We start from the raw sequence: 17,643 nt of genomic DNA, 5'->3' as shown, positions 1-17,643 counted from the left end.
ACTCTGGAGCCGAGGGCCCGCGCAGCCCCGCCCCGCACCTCGGGAGCCCTGGGCGGCCCACGCGGCCCCTCGGGGTGGGGGGTCGGGGGTGGCTGGGGGCGGGGTCTGGACGGCCCAGGCCCCGCCCCCGCAGAGCGCTCCCGGCCCGCCCCTCCGCGGGGTCCTGCGCGTTAAAAGGCGTGCGGGCCGGGCCGGCCACCACTTGCGGTCCACCCGGGCGGAGCGCGGCCGCGACGGGGCGGGCGGACTCGCGGGCGCTCCGAGCCGGCCTCGAGTGCTCAGCGCGGGCTCCCGGGCCCCCATTCCGACCCCCACCGGGACCAGGATCCCGACCCCACACCCCGCCCCGCCTGGCCCCCGCCCCCGCCCCCCCGGGCCGATGGACTACTCCTACCTCAATTCCTACGACTCGTGCGTGGCGGCCATGGAGGCGTCCGCTTACGGCGACTTCGGCGCCTGCAGCCAACCCGGCGGCTTCCAGTACAGCCCCCTGCGGCCAGCCTTCCCCGCGGCGGGGCCGCCCTGCCCCGCGCTCGGCTCCTCCAACTGCGCGCTCGGAGCCCTACGCGACCACCAGCCCGCGCCCTACTCAGCAGGTGAGCCTAGCCCCAGTCCTACCCGCCTTCCAAAGCCTGTGGACCTCCCAGCCCCTGCCCTCTGCCTGGCAGATGAGCACCACTGTCTCCCACCTATCCCGCCCTGGCCAAGCCCTCCTCCGCACGCCTAGCGAGCGGGACACCCCAGGTCCTCTGCAGGAGGAGACTCTCCTTGACAGGGTCAGCCCCAGGGTCTCATCCTCACCTGTTCCTCCCTGTTCCTAGAGGCGATAGCCCTTCCCGTACCCTCCAGGTCAAGAGAATAAATCCTTTCGATCCAACCGAGGGCTCCTCACCAGGCCTGCCACTCCTCACCTGCAAAGACTGGCCACCAAATCTCTCCTTCCAGGTATCCAAAAGGAAGGCTTCTAGCTCAATTCAATCCTTTTAATCACCTCGGCCCCACATCATGTGAGGCCCCCAGCAAGGACGCTGTGACTGTCCCAATAAGAACCTTTATCATCGTCGGGACCTCCAGTTCTCCTATGTCACCCTCACCAAAACCCACTCTACAGAAAAATAGGGCCTACATCCTTAAGACTTAAATTTCCCCATTTCCCTTGGAAACTATTCCAGCTGCGAAGCCCAGAAGCAGCCTCTAAGACCCAAACCCCTTGATCCCAGTTTTCATCTTCACCGAATCCCTATTTTCTCAGCCATTACCAGTTCTCTAGAGAGTTCCATCTGCCCCACCCAAACCCCCTTCCTCTTGGGCAGACCAGCCAGACTCAGGTATGAGCAGCCCATGGAGCAGGCCAGGCTAGTGATGAGATAGATGAGAGCCAAAGAGACAGGGACAGAGACCGGAACAGAATGTCAAGATTGAGGGTCCTGGGTCAGATAAAGACCAGAAAGGAGGGCATGAGAGCAGAAATGGGAATACTGGGGAGTTTGGGAGAAAGGGGAACCAAAGGCTGGGGAGATGAAGAAAAGAACAAAGTAAGGGGGGAAAGAATTATGGGGAGTAAGGACTAAGGGAAATTAGACATAAGGATGAGGAAGATGAAGAGAGGAATGGGGTTTTGGAGACAAGGATTAGGGGAGACGGAACTGGAGATGGGCACAGGTGGAGGTTGGGGCCCCTTAAAAATAATAGAAGCATAAATGGAAGTTGGAGATCACGATGGGAAGAAAGTGTCAGCAGTAGGGATGGATGCTGGAAGAGAAGCAGGGTGACAGAGGGAAAGTCCTAGGAGGAAGGAAAGGGTGAAGGGAGACAGATGAACCAGGGGCACAAAGAGAAAGAGTGCTCCAGAAGGGGGACACTGAAAAGAGGTGACAGAGCTAGGCCTGGGTCAAGGCAGAGTGCCATCTTCGCACCTGCAGAGCATCCATGCAAGGCTGACTGAAGGTAGCTTGAGGCAGGAGAGTCTCCACTGAGAGACCTAGGACAGGCTGGGAGATTCTGTGAGATCAGAGGACTGATGGCAGGACCAGAAGTGGGGCCACAGAGAAGGGAATCGGGGAAGAGTCGTGCAGCAGGTGAACCAATGGGGTTAGGAGGTCTGGAGGATCAGATTCTGGTTACATCGGGGCAGTTTTTGGGCCCAGGCCTTTCAACTCTCCTTGTCCACCTTCACAGCAAATAGCAAGGTCGAGTTGGCCAGAGGCACCCTGTGTGAGGCAGAGAGGATGACCTAGGCTGCTAGTGGGAAGAGAGCTGACCATCCTCCTAACCACTTGAGAAAGACCTAGAGGCCGAGCTCAGCCCCTATGCTTCCCCAACTCACGTATTTCCCTCCTGCCCACATCCGCAGTGCCCTACAAGTTCTTCCCAGAGCCGTCTGGCCTGCATGAGAAGCGCAAGCAGCGGCGCATCCGCACCACGTTCACCAGCGCCCAGCTCAAGGAGCTGGAGCGCGTCTTCGCGGAGACCCACTACCCCGACATTTACACGCGCGAGGAACTGGCGCTCAAGATCGACCTTACTGAGGCTCGCGTGCAGGTGCGTACACACGCGCGTGTGTGTATGCGGAGTGTGTGTGGGGGGAGAGGGGTAATGGCGATCTGGGGCTTTAAGGATCCCTGGGCTGGGCTGCGGCGAGTGCGGAACTCAGGGCCAGAGACCAGTGCAGCTTGGGGGCGTAAACTAGGCAAATAACTCTTAAGACTTGGCCCCACACTGACTCGTTTAGATTTCCCTTCAGCCTCCGACGTGAGGCTGGACAGTCAGACACGCAGGAAAAGCCGAGATAGTCCAGTCGAGGGCGAGTATTCATTAGGCGGCCTTAGAGCTGGACAGAGCCCCAGAGGCCCCCTGCCTGGTTCTACAGCTGTGAAACCCCCAGCGCCTGGGCTTGCGGTAGCTACACGCAGGGCCAAGGAGAGCCGGCTGGATGGATTCTGTTGTCTTTATGTAAATCCGTGTTGTATTCATGTGGATACAACTATTCTGTGGGCGCGCCAGTGCTGCAAACCTAGAGGAAAAGAAATCGCCGCCCCCCCCCCCAACTCTTAACTTTCTCCTGTACCCTGGGCGCTTCCGGCAGGAACGCCTGGGGCTTCTTAAAAGAGGGCCGAGAGGCAGGGTGTGAGAAAGGTGGCGTTCAGAAGAGCAAGAACACAGAGGCAGCGGGATTCTAGGAAGCTGGGGGTGGAGGCGACGAACCAGAGAAAGGGGCTGGTAGGTGGGGAAGGGAACGGTCCCAGAAAGGGAGGCCAGCTTCACGCCTTCTGAACGGAGGCGGCCACCCCGCTGTGCTGTCCTACGGACCCTCAGTCCGGCTGACTGGTCCCTGTGCCGGCAGGTCTGGTTCCAGAACCGACGGGCCAAATTCCGTAAGCAGGAGCGCGCGGCCAGCGCCAAGGGAGCGGCGGGCGCCGCGGGAACCAAAAAGGGGGAGGCGCGCTGCTCGTCCGAGGACGACGACTCCAAGGAGTCCACGTGCAGCCCCACGCCCGACAGCACAGCGTCCCTGCCGCCGCCGCCGCCCGCCCCCGGCCTGGCCAGTCCACGCCTGAGCCCCAGCCCGCTGCCCGCCGCCCTGGGCTCGGCGCCCGGGCCGGGGCCTCAACCGCTCAAGGGCCCTTTATGGGCCGGGGTGACTGGTGGTGGGGGCGGCGGTCCAGGCGCGGGCGCGGCGGAGCTGCTCAAGGCGTGGCAGCCCGCGGAGCCTGGCCCCGGGCCCTTCTCGGGGGTTCTGTCCTCTTTCCACCGAAAGCCCGGCCCCGCTCTGAAGACCAATCTCTTCTAGCTGCGTGACTGGAGGCTCCAGGCCTGTCCCCAGAGGAGCCCCTGTCCTGCTAGGACCTGACAGAGCCCCTCCCCATCCTGGCTGCTGGCCTGGAAGGCCCCATCCCCCCCTAACCCCACTGTTTCTGGCCCTGGGGTGTACTCTTCCCAGCTTTGGAGATCAAGTCGAGGCCACCCTTGTCTCGCCCACCCTTACCCAACAAAAGGGGTATGCTTTTCACAAGGCCACCATCTAGGGCAGCCTGGAGTCCGCCCCCTCTTCTTGCCTGGCCTTCCTTGGAACTAGGATCAGATACCACCACCCGGCTGTAACACTGTCCCCCTACTATGAGAGTCCTCAAGGAGAACCCGCCCGGCCCTCTCCGTCAGCTCTGCAGCCAGTTGGGTCGGGCCTCACCCTGGTAACCACCAGTGCCCACTGCTACATCCCTCCAACCCACCCACGGGCTAGCTGTCAGTCGTTGCTGGCATGGTTGTGGCTCAATAGTTCAGCCTTAGCCCAGAGCCCTGCTTTCAACTGGTTCACCAGCACCGCTTCCCACCCCAGCTGTGGTTTGGTGCAGAAGGCCAGCTGGTCAGAGGAGTGGACAACTTCCCAGGCAAGGGACAGAGGAGTTTGTTTCCCTTTATCCAGATTTTTGTTTCCTTTGAAAAAGGTGTCAGTAATTTATTGAGGTGAGTTCGTTCTGCTCAATCCAAATAAAACTTAATTTATTGAAGACATCATGCTGGAGCCCTCCTGAGTGGCCTTGGCGGGCAGTGTGCCTGCGAGACCAGTCCCCAGCTGTGAACTCTGAGGAACCCTGGTGCCCAGCCAGCTCCTTGGGTGCTGGCGATAGGAACCAGGCAGCCACGAAAATTGGGCACACCACCACTTTATGGAGAGATCATGCCGTCAACCCACCCCAATAATATTAAGGTGCCCTCCCCAACCCACACAGAGAAGCTTAAATAAACATCAGCCCAATCTTTGGGCTGTTCCTTCAATTTCCGGACGGACACTCCCTAAGTGGGAGATCTGAGGAGAGGTCTTAGTTGATGCTAGTTCAATCCTGTGGTTCAGGCCTTGCGGAGGGCAGTAGAAATAGCTGTGGAAGTGGGGATCAGACGTACCCAACTGCCCCCCTTTGGCATCCTTGGGTCTGGAAAGGGGATTCCAGAATGAGAAAGCAGCACCAAAGTAACCAAGGGCCCTGGTAACCTGGCAACTGACCTCTGGAGAAGCTGGACCTAAAAGGCGGGGACAGGATGTCCCAGTTAGGACGCTCCAGCTGATTGGGCTGTGGGAAGCAAGGCTCCCAATAAATAGGCAGAAAGAACTGCCATGCCCTTGGGGCTTCTGAACACTGGGGCTAAGGATGGGCCTTTGTGAGGGGGGGCAGAGGTGCTTTAAGTCCCCAGCTTTCCGTAGCCTCTGGCATCACTTGCTGAGCTGAAGGGTGTCCAAAAGGAGGCGCTTGTGAGCAGGATCCTGCACTCCAGCTTCCTCCAGGTCTTCCTCCGTGATGTCGCTGTGGAGGTAAGGGAGGGTGGGTCTTCGGCAAATAGGCCCTAACCAGGTCCTTGGCCCCGCCCCCAGGGCCAGCCTCACCCCCAAGGTCTCCAGACCCGCCCCCACCTGAGAAACTCCAGGTCGTCCCAGCCATTGTGCACCAGGCCCTCCTCATAGCGTTCCAAGCCGATGGCCCGCAGCCAGGCGCCCATGCCCGCCTCGCCCTGCCCGCCGACCCGCCCGCCCTGCGGGCAAGAAGCCTGAGGAAATAGGGAGTGTCAAGGGGAGCATGGTGGGTGCCCACAAAAACAGACACTGGGAAGAACCAGCAGACAGCCACACTACAGTACATGCTCTAGGGTAAAGGGAGGTAAGGGCTGGGCCAACCCAAGTGTTCTCCACTCTCCAGTGCCCTCTTCAGGGCAGTGGGAGTGAGTGGGCATGGTGTACCCACCTATGAGTGCTGCAGAGTGAAGGGGGTTCCCACAGACCCTGGGCACACATACACATCAGGTAGCACAACCAGCCACCCCTGGCCCACACACCTCCTCTGCCAGGTCCTCCTGGATGCTCTCTCGGATTCGGGGTGGAGGGAAGCTGAGGGGGCGGCCAAAGTCTGAGGGCAGTACTCGGGGTGGTGGCAGCTCCAGGGTACTTGGGAGGAGTGCTGACCGGCCAGGTCCAGCAGGAGTATAGTCTACCTCACTCAGCGTCTTGGCCATCTGCAGCACTGAGCAGGAGCGGTCGTCTCCACTGGCCACCTCACCCAGGAAAGAGCTGGCAGATGAGGGGCCTGGGGGCAGTGGGGGCCTAGGATGGGCCTTGGGTAATGGTGGGCCCCGGGCCTCACCCCCACTGCGACCCCGGACCACTGGCCCTGGCAGAGGATCCAGGCTGGGGGGTAGGAATATGGCAGAGTCTGGCAGTGGTGGAGGTGGAAAGTCTGGAGGGGGCAGTGTGCCTCCAGACTCCTCATCTGAGGAGCTCCCTTCACCCACACGAGGGTGCCGGTGGCGTCCAAGCTGTGGAGGAGGCACTGTGATGGCCACTTTGTTTTTGGTGGTAGGTGGGGCAGGGGCCCGAGCAGGTGAAGGTGGCTCTGGAGGCAGCAGCTGATGTGGGACTCCCTCAAGGACATAGTAGGCGGGGTTATTGAAGCTGTTCTTGGGTGGGGGTGCCATCACCCCTTCGGGCTCTGGAGCCCCTTCTGGCTTCCTGGATTTCATAACAGGATAACCAAGTCAGGGCCCAGAAACCCAAGGTGAAGAACAGTGAAAGAAGAGAAGAATTGGGAGTGTGGTCTTAACAAGGGCAGTGAAACTCTTTAGTGAGATGGACCAATGGCTTGGAGACATACCTGAGAGGTCTTAGCCAAAGATTTAAGTAAATTTTATTGAAGCATGAGAATTCAACCAAGATGAAAGGCGGAGGGAAAAGCACCAAGGAGTGCTTATTTAAGTTCAAGCAATAGCTACATATAATTTGAAACCAAGTCTTGCATTCTTAATGTATAGTACTCTGAATACTAGTTCCACAGGATATTAATAGTTAATAAGTGGATAAAAGTGGATAAAAAATTAAGTTGGGGAAACTTCTAAGCAGAACGTAAAAAAAAAAAAATTTCCTTCCTGGAAATAAGTTTAGAGGGCTTTTGTTAATACTAATATGTGCTATGAATAAAAAAAAAAAAATCTAGCAAGAAGCATTTCCCAAATACATCCAACCACAAGCCCGTTTTTAGTGGGCACCTATAGGACAGTGTTCCAGAGAATACACCTTAGGAAATCCTGTGCTATGCCTCATCTCTTCTCCGAAAAGAAGGCTAAGTCTGTTTATACAGAAGGAGATGTTTTAAATACAATTTATAATTCTATTTTATTAAAGGCAGAATTGAGAGGAAAAGCTGAAGGTGCTCCCTTTGAATCAAGGAGCCACACCTAAGGGAGGCCCAACAGGGAGGAAGCACCATGTTTACAGGCCACAGCACCTCCAGCTATGGACAGCAAAGCTCCCAAAATGCAAATGGTCCCCACAGCCTGCTTATCCAAACCTAGAGATGGCTAAAGTGGGAAGAAGATGGGACATGGAAGGATAACAGGTTCCTCCTCTTACCTGGGAGTCAAGGGTTCCTCCCGGGGAGCTGCTCGGGGTGGGGCTGGGGGTCTTCCAGTGGGTGGTGGTTTCTCTGGTTCTTCAAATAATTTGGACAGTGGGCAGGCATCAGCAAGGGCTGGCCTGCGGCTCCCTGACCTGCCAAGGATATGCAAGGAAAGGGAAATTAAGTGAGGGCCCCCTGATCCTCCGGGGTGCACAGGTGACATCTTCCACAACTCCAACTCACCTGGACTCCTGGCTGGTCCGGGACATGCATGGTACTTTGCTTTTTGCTCCTGCCTCATCTTTGTCAATGCTGATCCACTCTGGGGATGAGGAAGATGGACTTAACACACACTGGGCCTGTTAGCCCCTTCCAAGTTATTGGGGTGATTCCACCCCAGCTGAAGCTACAGAACTTCTAGGCACCCCAGGGACTCCAACATGCCCTCCAGGGTCCTCCTTCCTGGGCCTGCCCTGTCCACCACACCACCCTGTCTCATGCCCACACTCTTCCCTAACAGAGTCCCCACCGTAAAGCCGCTCACGGGTGCCCAGGCGCTCTGTGGGCACCCGCACCTTCATGGAGCCACGGATGTTGCCTGTCTCTTCGCCTCGGTGGGACAGGAAGGTTAGGAACTGCTGGGCCGTGCTGCCAATCATGGACTTGAGGGCAACTACACACTCCCCTGAAGGGTAGTGGACAGAGCAGTAAATTGCCAAACCCTTCTAAGCCCCTGCCTGGTTTCTCGTAACTCTCAGGACCCCTCACCCTTACCATAGGATTCGTAGCCATCCATGGACTTGACAGTGAGCAGGAGGTGCTGGTCCTGTAGGTACTCGATGTCAGCCAGAATCGGCTTCAGCTGGGGAGCAGAGAGATTCCATGAAGAGAAACTCCCTCTGTCCAGACATCCCTCACCCCCACTTCCAGGCTTGCTCACACACATTTGTAAGAAAAGATCCCAAATCCTTAATGTGGAAGACCAGCCCTGCATGGGCTTTGCATAGCCCTAAATTTCACTGTAATTAATTTTCTGCATTCTCAGTGACCAACACAGGACCTAATATTTAGCAAAGACTCCACCAAAAGTATTTATTGAACAAATGAATGACTGCACCTTGGCCCTATACTGCTGCCAAATACTGGCAAATGTTCCTTATTCTCATCCATGCCCAACCAAAGGAGATCCACACACGTGACTACACACGTGCTTACACTTGCACAGGCTACACTGGCCCACCCCGAGGCAGGCTCCCACATGCACTCTGCCAACCTGCCAATCTGTGCCAGTGCCCACAAGGCTGAACCCTGCCCAAACCTCACCGTTGGCAGCTGGCGGGTAGACCACTGCACTTTGAGGAAGTTGATGTTGTCACTGCTCTGGGCATCGTTCTCAAAGCTCTTCTTGTATTCTGATGGGGAAGTGACACCCAACTAAATGCCACCTCCTTCTCTTCCCTTGCCCTTGACTATTCTGGTGCCCTCTGGCCTCCCCTCCCTCTTGGTCCACATCCAGCCCTTGGCCCCGCCTCTGACCCTCCAGGCAAGTGGAGTAGAACTCTATGAAGAACTTGGTGCGGCTGGCAGTCTTCACAATAGCCTCGATGCTCTCAAACTCAATGTAGGCCTGGTCTGATGTCTTCGAGAGCCCTGAGGGGCAATAGGAAGTGGGCAGACAAGAAGGCAGCTGAGAGGTCAGAAGAGGGTAAAGATTACAGGAATAATGGGACAGACAGGCAGAGACTTGGGCCAGGAAATCAGGGGTTCTTGACTGACTAAGGGAGAGAAGACCCTAACTCTATGTTACCAACAAGGATGCCCCAAAGTCCAGGACAAATAGGCAATCCAAAGATGAAAAACCCAAGTAAGAAGCAGAAGACCAGAATTCCTGCAGAGAATGCCCACTAGCAACTCCCTATACCACTAGGCACACTTACGGGCACACACAGGGCCCCAGGAAGAGACATGTATATATTTACACACACAGACACACCCTACATGATAACTCAAGCATACAAGACGTGTGCACACACTTGAGGACAGTTACTCATATACACTCTGATAGACCGTAGGCCACCCTCTTTGCCCACCTACATGGATGCCATGCCCACAAGCACATCCAGAACAATCACCTTTCTTGGAGATGAACTGAGATGTAACTCCGACCTCAAATGTCCCAAACACAGGAGAGTGGTCACTGGTGACAATGTCATCAGTGCAACCTGAGAGGGAAAATAGGTGTCAGGGGCAATAGCCTAATTCACTCTTATCTCCTAGAACTGCAGCTCCAAGACAGTGGGCAGCCTAGGTCCCCACCCTGTCTAAGAGGTTCTGACCATAGGAATTGCAGATGATGTGCGTCTCAGGGTAGGATTTCCAGAGAATCCGGTCACACCATGAAGGCACATTGGTCCGGACCTGGGGCAGAGGATGGTAGAGTCAAAGCCAATAATAGTCAGGGAGGCTTCTCTGCACAGACCCCACCAAAAGCTGATAAAGCCCCACAATCCTGTTATACAGGTCCCAGCACCCCCTCCCTTTAGATCTTCACAACTAGGATCAACCTCATCCCCAAGGCATCAAAGGGACCAGAGAAGTCGGAATGATAACTGCAGAGGCCCAAGCCCTGGATTCCGCATATAATCTGATTCACTGTAGTCCTGGCGGGTGACCCAAAACTATCTTATTCTCACTCACCCCTGTTGGCTTCTGCTTGTGCCAGGCATATGTGTCTCGGGAGCCTCGCTCATAGCGGTAGGTGGGCGGAAAGGAGATCTCCTCCTCACCTAGGGAAGGTAACAGGTCATAGCTATGATAACCTCAAGATTCCTCAGGTCCCCCACCCTTAGGTATCACCCTAGTCCCATATACTCACTGAATCGGAGAAAGACTTTGTGCTTTTCCCGCTCCAAATTGAGCTGATCCACCCTAAGCAAGGGCTCAAACTCTTTCCTACTGATGTAGTTCAGGATCTCCTAGGGTGGGGGACAGAGACACTGGGTCCATTCCTCCCAAGCCTAAGCTTAGTATGGGAGCCCACCTAGGCCTCAGTCTAGCCATCCCACTAACTTCCCGCCAGGTCCTACTCAAACCTGGATATCCATGTCCAGGCGGTAGTTGAGGTCCCCAAACCAGAAGAGGTGAGTGAAACGCAGAGAGATATCAAAGGCATTGAGCTGCCGATCGCCCAGCGAGAGCAGCCGCAGGATGTCCAAGTAGTTCTGGTTCCGCCTAGGGTGGCGGGGTCCTCAGGGTCAGGATTCAGGGATAGGGGTAAAGGTAAGATGACTCTGGGATCAGGGGTAGGGTAGGGATCAGGGTTCCTGAAGACAGAAGTAGGAGCTGGGGACCAGGTCAAGGACAGAAGGGTCTTGAGCTGGAATTAAGGAAAGAGAAGGGAGTCCCTGGAGACAGAGATGTGGAAGGTCATATAATAGGATTTGGGAGAGAAACCTGTTCTCAGGGGAATAAGAGATGGGGAAAGAGACTACAAGGAAGGTGTCCCTCACCGGGCGGTCTTCTCATTCCCTGAAGTAAGGTGGCAGTTCACAAAGCCAAATGAGGTGCCATTGAACATGAAGGAGACTCCCACAGCCCCCTTGTTCCCTGTTAGGGCAAGTGAGAGAGGAAGCTCTAGGTCACCTTCACAGACTTCCTATCTCAGTAGGAGGAGGGCTGCCCATCCTTCTAGATGTTATGATGCAGGAGGGCCTTCAACAACCCCCCATGCCACATTCCCTTAAGGTCCAGAGGCCACATGCCATTTGTCTTAAAGGCCAAAAACTATCTTTCTGTGTGAGCAGAGACCCTGGAGATTCCAAGGGTGCAAATGAAGACACCTGCAGTTATATGAGCAAGGGGATTCTGAACTGCAAATGAGGAGAGATGCTGTGTGACTTGGGCAGGTCACTCAACTAGTCCAGGCCTAAGTTTTATTATCAAGAAAATGAGGGTAATAATCCTGGCCCTACCTTTCTTGTGGGGTTAGAAAAGAGTTAAGAATGTGAATTTGCTTTCTAAAGCTCAAGCTACCCAAAAGGACAAGCCCTAGGGCCAGAGAAGCAGCAGAGGATGTGGACAGGGCTCTCCTGCCCACCACACTCACCCAGGGTATTGGCGATGCCAGTCTTCACACTGGATGTACTGACATGGCTGATGCGGTTCTCGTGCTCTGGTTTGACCAGTACAGCCACCTTGATGTTCCACAGGGACTGCATGGCAATCTGGGTGCAAAGTACAAAGTCACTCATTTTTCTAGGTGGGGCCACTTTCCCCACTACCTCTGGCCAACAGTGTTAGTACAGTATAGACTATTATGTCAGTCACAAGACAAGAACACCTGCCACCCTCTTTCCTGACTGGCCAAAGAATGAGCTATCCCACAGGAGAAAGGACTCAAGCCAGATCTCCCAAGAGATGTGCCCAGGGACCAGAGTGGGGGGAAGCCAGTCATGGTGCATCTTCCCCAGGCTGCCCTGTTTCCATGTCCCCCTCACCGGCCGGTAGTCCAGATCTGTGAGCTCCTTAAGGCCCCCGCGTAGTAGGTCCAGCCACTCACGGTCGCCCACCGAGTTCTCCTGGGTCCCAAAAACATAGATGTCATGGGGTATGGTCACGGTGACCTCGTCCAGGGTCTTTCCCAGGCCCTTTGATGTGAACCAAGATGTCACATTTTTCGGAGGTGGCACACTTCCTGAAGGAGAAGGGATGGGTAAGGGTGGGGTCAGGCTGTCCCCACACTCTGCCGCAGTGCTGAGGCTGCCCCTCCCCGCTGCCCACTACCGCAGCCCCCTCTGGGCCTGACCCATGTTCCAGGTGCCTATGAAGACAGAGATCATGTCAGGCTCATCCTGCTTGGAGTGCTTATTCTTCATGAGCTGCAGCAGCTGGCAGAAAGCTTCTCGTTTCTAAAGGGACAACAGCCCATCAGGCGTAGCTGGGCAGCTAGGAACCCTTACCGCCCAGAGATATCCAGCTAGATGGCCAAGTACCATGAGGGAAGGTGATGCTTCTCTGGTTCACCCGTTGTATGCTACCTGCTCAAGCACATATTAGGTGCTCAATAAATGTTACCAAAGGCCTCTGAATCTACCCCTGAGCCAGCCATTCTCAACACAGACATTAACCAGACCCACTTTTGCCAAGAGGATGACATGCCTACACCATGCATTCTCTCTTCCCATCTGGCTGGAAATGTCCATCTAGGGGATCCTGCAGCCCTCTGTGGCCTAGCCTTCAGAGCAGGTCCTGACCCACCACTCACCCTGGCACTGACAAAAATGAAGTCCTTGCGCTGTGTCCGGTCCTTCTCCTTCTCAAACACGACACCCAGCTTGTTCTGCACACGCTGAGATTTAATGAGTTGGCGGACTAGGGGATAGAGAACAGGTCACACAAGCCTGTGCGCCTTTATCCGAAGTGACCGTCCTAGCCACCCACGTGCAGCCCTGGCTCACTGCGGTCATGCGTGAAGGTTGTCCAGTCTTCCTGTGAGTCCCGCTGTCTGCGCAAGAGCACCAGCCGCCCTCCCTCCACATCCACGCTCAGTGTGAACTTCTGTGACTTTCCAATCTTAGTGAGGTCACCCAGGGTCACATCTAGCTTTACCTGTAGCCCAGAAAGTAGGGGAGCCGCCGAGAAGACTTTGTAGTCTGTGGCAATATTTTCCTCCTTCCAACCCTCCTTAGTCCTTTTAAGCCCTGCCTGGCACCCCTGTCATGTACCTCAAAGGCCTGCACAGGGATAGTCTTGGCCTTCCGTGTGGATGGTTGCAGTGGAGCTGGGGGTGCTGTGGAGCTCATGTCCTGTAGGGCCTTCAGGGCCTGGAGGGGGCAGGAGCAGGGCAAGGTCAGGGGCATGCTGAGAGCTGAGGCAAGAAAGGGATGAGGTGGGATTCAATGCTAAAGTCTGAGGTTCCAATGTGAGATTAGGGTTAGGCTGATGCCAAGTAGATAGGGAACGATGGGTCAGGTCACCTTCTTCTGGATGCCTGACAGGAAGTCCTTGAGCACTGACAGCTTTAGCACCAGGCTTTCCAGCTCCTGCTCCCCAGTCTGTGGTGGACTCTGGGAGACAATGAATGAGCCTTGTTTATTAAGCCATAAAGCAGGAGGCTCCCACAACAAGCACTAGAGAATGAACCCACTTCCCTAAGGTTCCCCCACAATCCCACCTGCTGTTGCAAAAGGCGGGTCACCATGGGTGAACTCTGGTCAAACACCTTGGACAGGATCTCCAGGCCTGACAGAACCTTGTCCACCTCACTAGGGGAGACATCAAGTTAGAAGCAACCCCTTCCCCCAGCATCAGTACAGGGCCGAGGGGCTGAATGTGTAAACTCAGCCTCCATGATAAGCACACTAGGATATAGGAGAGGTAAAGTTAGGAAGCCAAGGCTGATTTATTACACAGGGTCAGGGGTCAGATGTCAGGGTGTCTGTCCAACAAGGAAGTGGGTGAAGACATATTAGAGGGAAGAGTCCAGTGCATGTTGGATGTTGGTACCTGTGCAGCCTTCGGCATGAAGTGGCAAGAGTGCGGGTCAAGTGGGGCAGGTTGCTGGCTCCGCCCCGCACAGCTTCCAGGTCTAGTCCGTAGCTTCCCTTCAGGTACTCATGTGAAACAGTGCTCAGCCCATTTGGAGTGCTGTTGACGGTAGGGGCAGAAGTCAGTGGAGACTTTGCCTGGCTATGCCAGCTCCCCCACTCATCCCTAACAGGATGGGCACTGGGGTCAAAGGAGAGGTCTCATATCTGCTTCTGGGGCTGAGAAGCAATGAGGGGAAGCAGTTCTTAGAAGACCAAGAAACTGCCTGATCAGTGGAAGGCATTAGGGTCTCACCTCTCAGTAGCTAGAGTTGTGGGGGTCTCAGGGGCTGCTGGAGGGCTGCTAGACCCCATGGGGGCAGAAATGCTGGTGGAGCCAGAGCGTGGGGGCAGTGGGGGCTTCTCGTCCTCCCCATCTGTGAACAGGAGTCAGGGGTTAGGCATGTGAATCTCCCACCCTCAGCAGGGCATGCCACAGACTTCCATGGGAAAGGGGTAATGGGCCATGTCACCATGGTTAGGCAGGTAGGGGGTTTCAGGGGAGGATGGGGTGGGATGGGTAAGGAATGAGCCATGCATCAGGCAGCACCTGAGGCATCACGGTCATCTGGTGGGTCCAGCTCTCGCTCCCGCTCCACAGGTAGCAGCAGGGCACACACAAGGCCCTGGTTGGGCTGGGCATACAGGCCAATGAGCTCACCCAGGGTCTGGAAGCGGCGCACAGGCACACCCTGTGAGGTCTGCAGGCCAGCAAAAGTAGAAAGCAGAGTCAGCCATGGGGTTTCAAACTCTGAGGCTAAGACCAAGGTCAAAGGTCAAAGTTCATACCTGCACAGCCAGGAAGTCTTCTCCATCAGGCAGAATGCGGTACGTGTGAACATGCTTCTGATACCTAACAGTAGGACAGGGGTCAGACTTCACCCCAGGCACCCCCGTTTCGTCCACCAGGCTCAGCCTCCAGTCCCTTCAGCTTGGTCTACCTAACACCACTTACCCAGGAAACAAAGTGTTAATGATGGAGCCAGTCCATTTCTACTGCCCTAATGCTGCTGGACTGCCCCCCACTACTACCCTCAGCGACTCCACATCTACCACAGGGCCCAGGAAGCAACAAGAAGCTCTTTTGTGGCTTCTACAGCTGTCTAAACAGCCCCTCTGGGCTGTGGTATCAGCCTGGGCCCCCTGCCAGGGTAAGAGTCCTCACAGAAGTCCAGTCAACTTCTGTGTGTTGTATTTAGGCAACATGCATATACATGTGGACATCTATTTACTGTCTGCGTTTATATGGGTGTATGGCTCATGAGAGTTGATGCATCTGTGGCAGTTTTGTGAGACATCACCCTAGTGCTTCTATCACCTCTCTTCCCATAGACACTAAGGAACTGAGACAAGCCAACGAGGGCCTTCATGGGAGACCAGCGTCTCTAGGAACCTGGAGTAGAAGAGGGATAAGAGAGGTGCCAACAGATGGCAGCAACAGCTGAGCAGGTGACAGCTGAGCTAGGCTTCTATAAAGGCACAAACTCAGTCCAGAAGGTTTCCTCTACCTTCATGACCTCAGGGCACGCTTACCCCAGAATCACCTGTGCAGGTGTCTGGTGGAGGGACATGTCTGTTTAGAAGAGCCTTGGTCACAGGACTATTCTCTCCCCTCAAAGGGATCGCCTCGCTGCTAACCAGATACAAGTTGTGTGTATCTGTGTGTAACTGGGTGTGTCAGTTTGTGAACTATGTGCCTGTGTTTGTAACAATAACACTATCTCATTAACTGAACCCAGTCTTTGTGTTAAGCTGGGTACTAAAGTGATCTCATGTAATCCTCACAGTTTGCAAAAATTATGCCCATTCTTCAAATAAAGAAACTAAGTCTCAAAAAGGAAAAATTATTTACCTAAGGTCATAGGGCAAGTGAAAGGCAGAGCTGGGATTTAAAGCCTGGGCCCATATCCCGACCTGCTGGCTTGTTTGTACCTGTCCAGGGCAGGGGCATATCTTGGGAGTTATCCATGTACATGTGGATGCACACACAGGTAAGCAGACATGCCTTTGGTTAGGAAATCCCCCTTTTCTGATCTCTACCCCCTGGCTTATGAGATGTAGAGCAGAATGTCAGCTAGCAAGGCTGAAGCCTCCCACATAGACCCCTCACCTTTCCCATTCCCTGTCCTGGTGATAGAGCCATGCTTCTCTCCTTTCTCAGACAATAATGTCCCTCATCCAGACATAAGCCCCAGCTGTCCCCCTCCTACCCAACAGCTGACCCACCACCTGCCTCCTTCTTTCCTAATGAGGGAGTATGCCTCAGAGTGGGCTGGGAGGCAGAACTTAGGCCGTTTGTCTGCCTTGGCTGTCCCTCGTCAAAGACACTCTACTCCCTGCCACTGGGCTTCAGATTTGGGGCAGGAGTAGATATTTAAGAGTCCCTTCCTATTCAAGTCAACTGCCTGCATCAAGGTTTCTCAGCCTCAGCTCTATTGGTCTAGATAATTCTTTAGTGGCAGAGGACTGCATTACAGGATGTTTAGTAGCACCTCTGACTTCTACCCACTAGATGCCAGCAGCTCCATCCCAGTTAGGAAAGTCAAGTATCTCTCCGGGTATTGTCAAATGCCCTTGGGGGAAGGAGAAACATGATCCCAATAGAACACTACTGACTTTGGTTAATATACTCCTGAAGATGCCAGGAGAACACAGCAGGAAGGAAGAAAGAGAAGGAACTGAGGAAGAGGCAGTCACAGGGTTAAGGAGGAATAGGACTAGTTTTAAACAAAAGCGGTGCCTACAGTTTCCATCTGCCTCCCACTCAACAGTCTCAGGAGGAGACCACTCAGTCTGATTGTCGGGCAAAGCATTTAATTCAAGGGAGAGACACCAAATTTTTAAAAAAAAAACTCACCACCACCACTGCCACACATAGCTAACCACACGACCAAGTCAGAGAGCTGCTGAAGCTAGCCTACAACCCATGCAGGCCTCAGGACTAACAAAGCCAGACACTGAGGGCAAGACCCAGTTCCAGAGATGAATACATTCAATCATTCATTCGTGAAATGACACAGCCCTGTGCGACCTCATCCCCCACTCCTGTGATTTCCTTTAATACCAGCCACTGTCTTCAGATATACACAGCCGCCAGTACTGGGGGCAAAGATGCTTCTGGACATCCTCCTATACACCCCTAGTTCCTGTGCCCCCAGTTCTATTACTCCCCACTCAACACAACCTTGGGAAGCACATTCTCACCTCTCCGACTACTTTTACCTCGAGGGTACCTGAAACTGGTTGCATTTCTCCCTATCACAGCCACCGTAGGCTGCAGGAATTCACACACTCTGCCTTCAAACTCCACAAAGTACCCCCAGACGTAGCACAGGAAGGAAGTGTCCCCTGCATCGACCTCAGTTCCAGGCTAAAGCTAAAGCCTCCACTCTGGGGGGCGCTGGTGTCCCACCATCTCAGCCAACCCCAGGGTCTCCTGACACGCTCCACTGTGCCCGGCTCCTTCCACCAACCAGGATCCCCCTGCCCCACTCACAGCACGCAGAGTGCGAAGGCCCCCGCCACGCTCTCGCTGTCTCGGACCAGGAAGCTGCCATCGCGTCCGGCCCGGGCTAGCAGCTCCTCGGCGGCGGCGCGACTCAGGTCCCGGTGGTACCAGGCGGGGGCCGGGCAGCCCAGCGCACCCCCCGGCGCGGCGCCCCCCGGGCCAGGCGCCCCGC

The 17,643-nt window shown here is 55.1% G+C and overlaps 2 protein-coding genes across 2 annotated transcripts in view; one reads left to right on the top strand and one right to left on the bottom strand.

Annotated features, from left to right (window-relative positions):
- The first annotated feature begins 206 nt into the window (after positions 1-206).
- PHOX2A (paired-like homeobox 2a) lies at positions 207-4,064 on the top strand. The gene is made up of 3 exons (XM_006885547.1): positions 207-596; positions 2,354-2,541; positions 3,344-4,064. The coding sequence occupies exons 1-3, from the start codon at positions 380-382 to the stop codon at positions 3,788-3,790; spliced, it is 852 nt and encodes a 283-aa protein (XP_006885609.1). The 5' UTR covers positions 207-379; the 3' UTR covers positions 3,791-4,064.
- A 1,145-nt stretch (positions 4,065-5,209) lies between these two features.
- The window catches only part of INPPL1 (inositol polyphosphate phosphatase-like 1), a 13,308-nt gene continuing 874 nt past the window's right edge, over positions 5,210-17,643 (bottom strand). The window contains exons 3-31 of the mRNA XM_006885727.1: positions 17,460-17,642; positions 14,753-14,816; positions 14,514-14,664; positions 14,220-14,340; positions 13,884-14,024; positions 13,552-13,642; positions 13,355-13,444; positions 13,103-13,201; positions 12,836-12,986; positions 12,643-12,749; positions 12,184-12,286; positions 11,876-12,072; positions 11,485-11,602; positions 10,889-10,985; positions 10,472-10,610; positions 10,255-10,354; positions 10,077-10,165; positions 9,716-9,797; positions 9,512-9,601; positions 8,916-9,029; positions 8,703-8,791; positions 8,154-8,241; positions 7,909-8,064; positions 7,623-7,701; positions 7,394-7,531; positions 7,315-7,317; positions 5,827-6,496; positions 5,408-5,541; positions 5,210-5,300 (exon numbers count right to left, since the gene is read on the bottom strand). Coding sequence (XP_006885789.1) covers positions 5,210-5,300; positions 5,408-5,541; positions 5,827-6,496; positions 7,315-7,317; positions 7,394-7,531; positions 7,623-7,701; positions 7,909-8,064; positions 8,154-8,241; positions 8,703-8,791; positions 8,916-9,029; positions 9,512-9,601; positions 9,716-9,797; positions 10,077-10,165; positions 10,255-10,354; positions 10,472-10,610; positions 10,889-10,985; positions 11,485-11,602; positions 11,876-12,072; positions 12,184-12,286; positions 12,643-12,749; positions 12,836-12,986; positions 13,103-13,201; positions 13,355-13,444; positions 13,552-13,642; positions 13,884-14,024; positions 14,220-14,340; positions 14,514-14,664; positions 14,753-14,816; positions 17,460-17,642 — 3,775 coding nt within the window. The remainder of the gene's footprint in view (positions 5,301-5,407; positions 5,542-5,826; positions 6,497-7,314; positions 7,318-7,393; positions 7,532-7,622; positions 7,702-7,908; positions 8,065-8,153; positions 8,242-8,702; positions 8,792-8,915; positions 9,030-9,511; positions 9,602-9,715; positions 9,798-10,076; positions 10,166-10,254; positions 10,355-10,471; positions 10,611-10,888; positions 10,986-11,484; positions 11,603-11,875; positions 12,073-12,183; positions 12,287-12,642; positions 12,750-12,835; positions 12,987-13,102; positions 13,202-13,354; positions 13,445-13,551; positions 13,643-13,883; positions 14,025-14,219; positions 14,341-14,513; positions 14,665-14,752; positions 14,817-17,459; position 17,643) is intronic.

The sequence above is a fragment of the Elephantulus edwardii genome, unplaced genomic scaffold (genome assembly GCF_000299155.1).
Source record: "Elephantulus edwardii isolate Elephantulus edwardi_28Jun2011 unplaced genomic scaffold, EleEdw1.0 scaffold00044, whole genome shotgun sequence".
NCBI classification, from domain to species: domain Eukaryota; kingdom Metazoa; phylum Chordata; class Mammalia; order Macroscelidea; family Macroscelididae; genus Elephantulus; species Elephantulus edwardii.
Note: the sequence above shows the minus strand (reverse complement) of the source record. Positions and strands in the feature narration are given on the sequence as shown.

Bases quoted from the DNA above. Each gene is read 5' to 3' on its own strand.
- PHOX2A (XM_006885547.1), top strand. From the start codon at position 380: ATGGACTACTCCTACCTCAATTCCTACGACTCGTGCGTGGCGGCCATG. The intron at 597-2,353 runs GTGAGCCTAGCC...CCACATCCGCAG, and splicing joins GCCCGCGCCCTACTCAGCAG to TGCCCTACAAGTTCTTCCCA. The intron at 2,542-3,343 runs GTGCGTACACAC...CTGTGCCGGCAG, and splicing joins TTACTGAGGCTCGCGTGCAG to GTCTGGTTCCAGAACCGACG.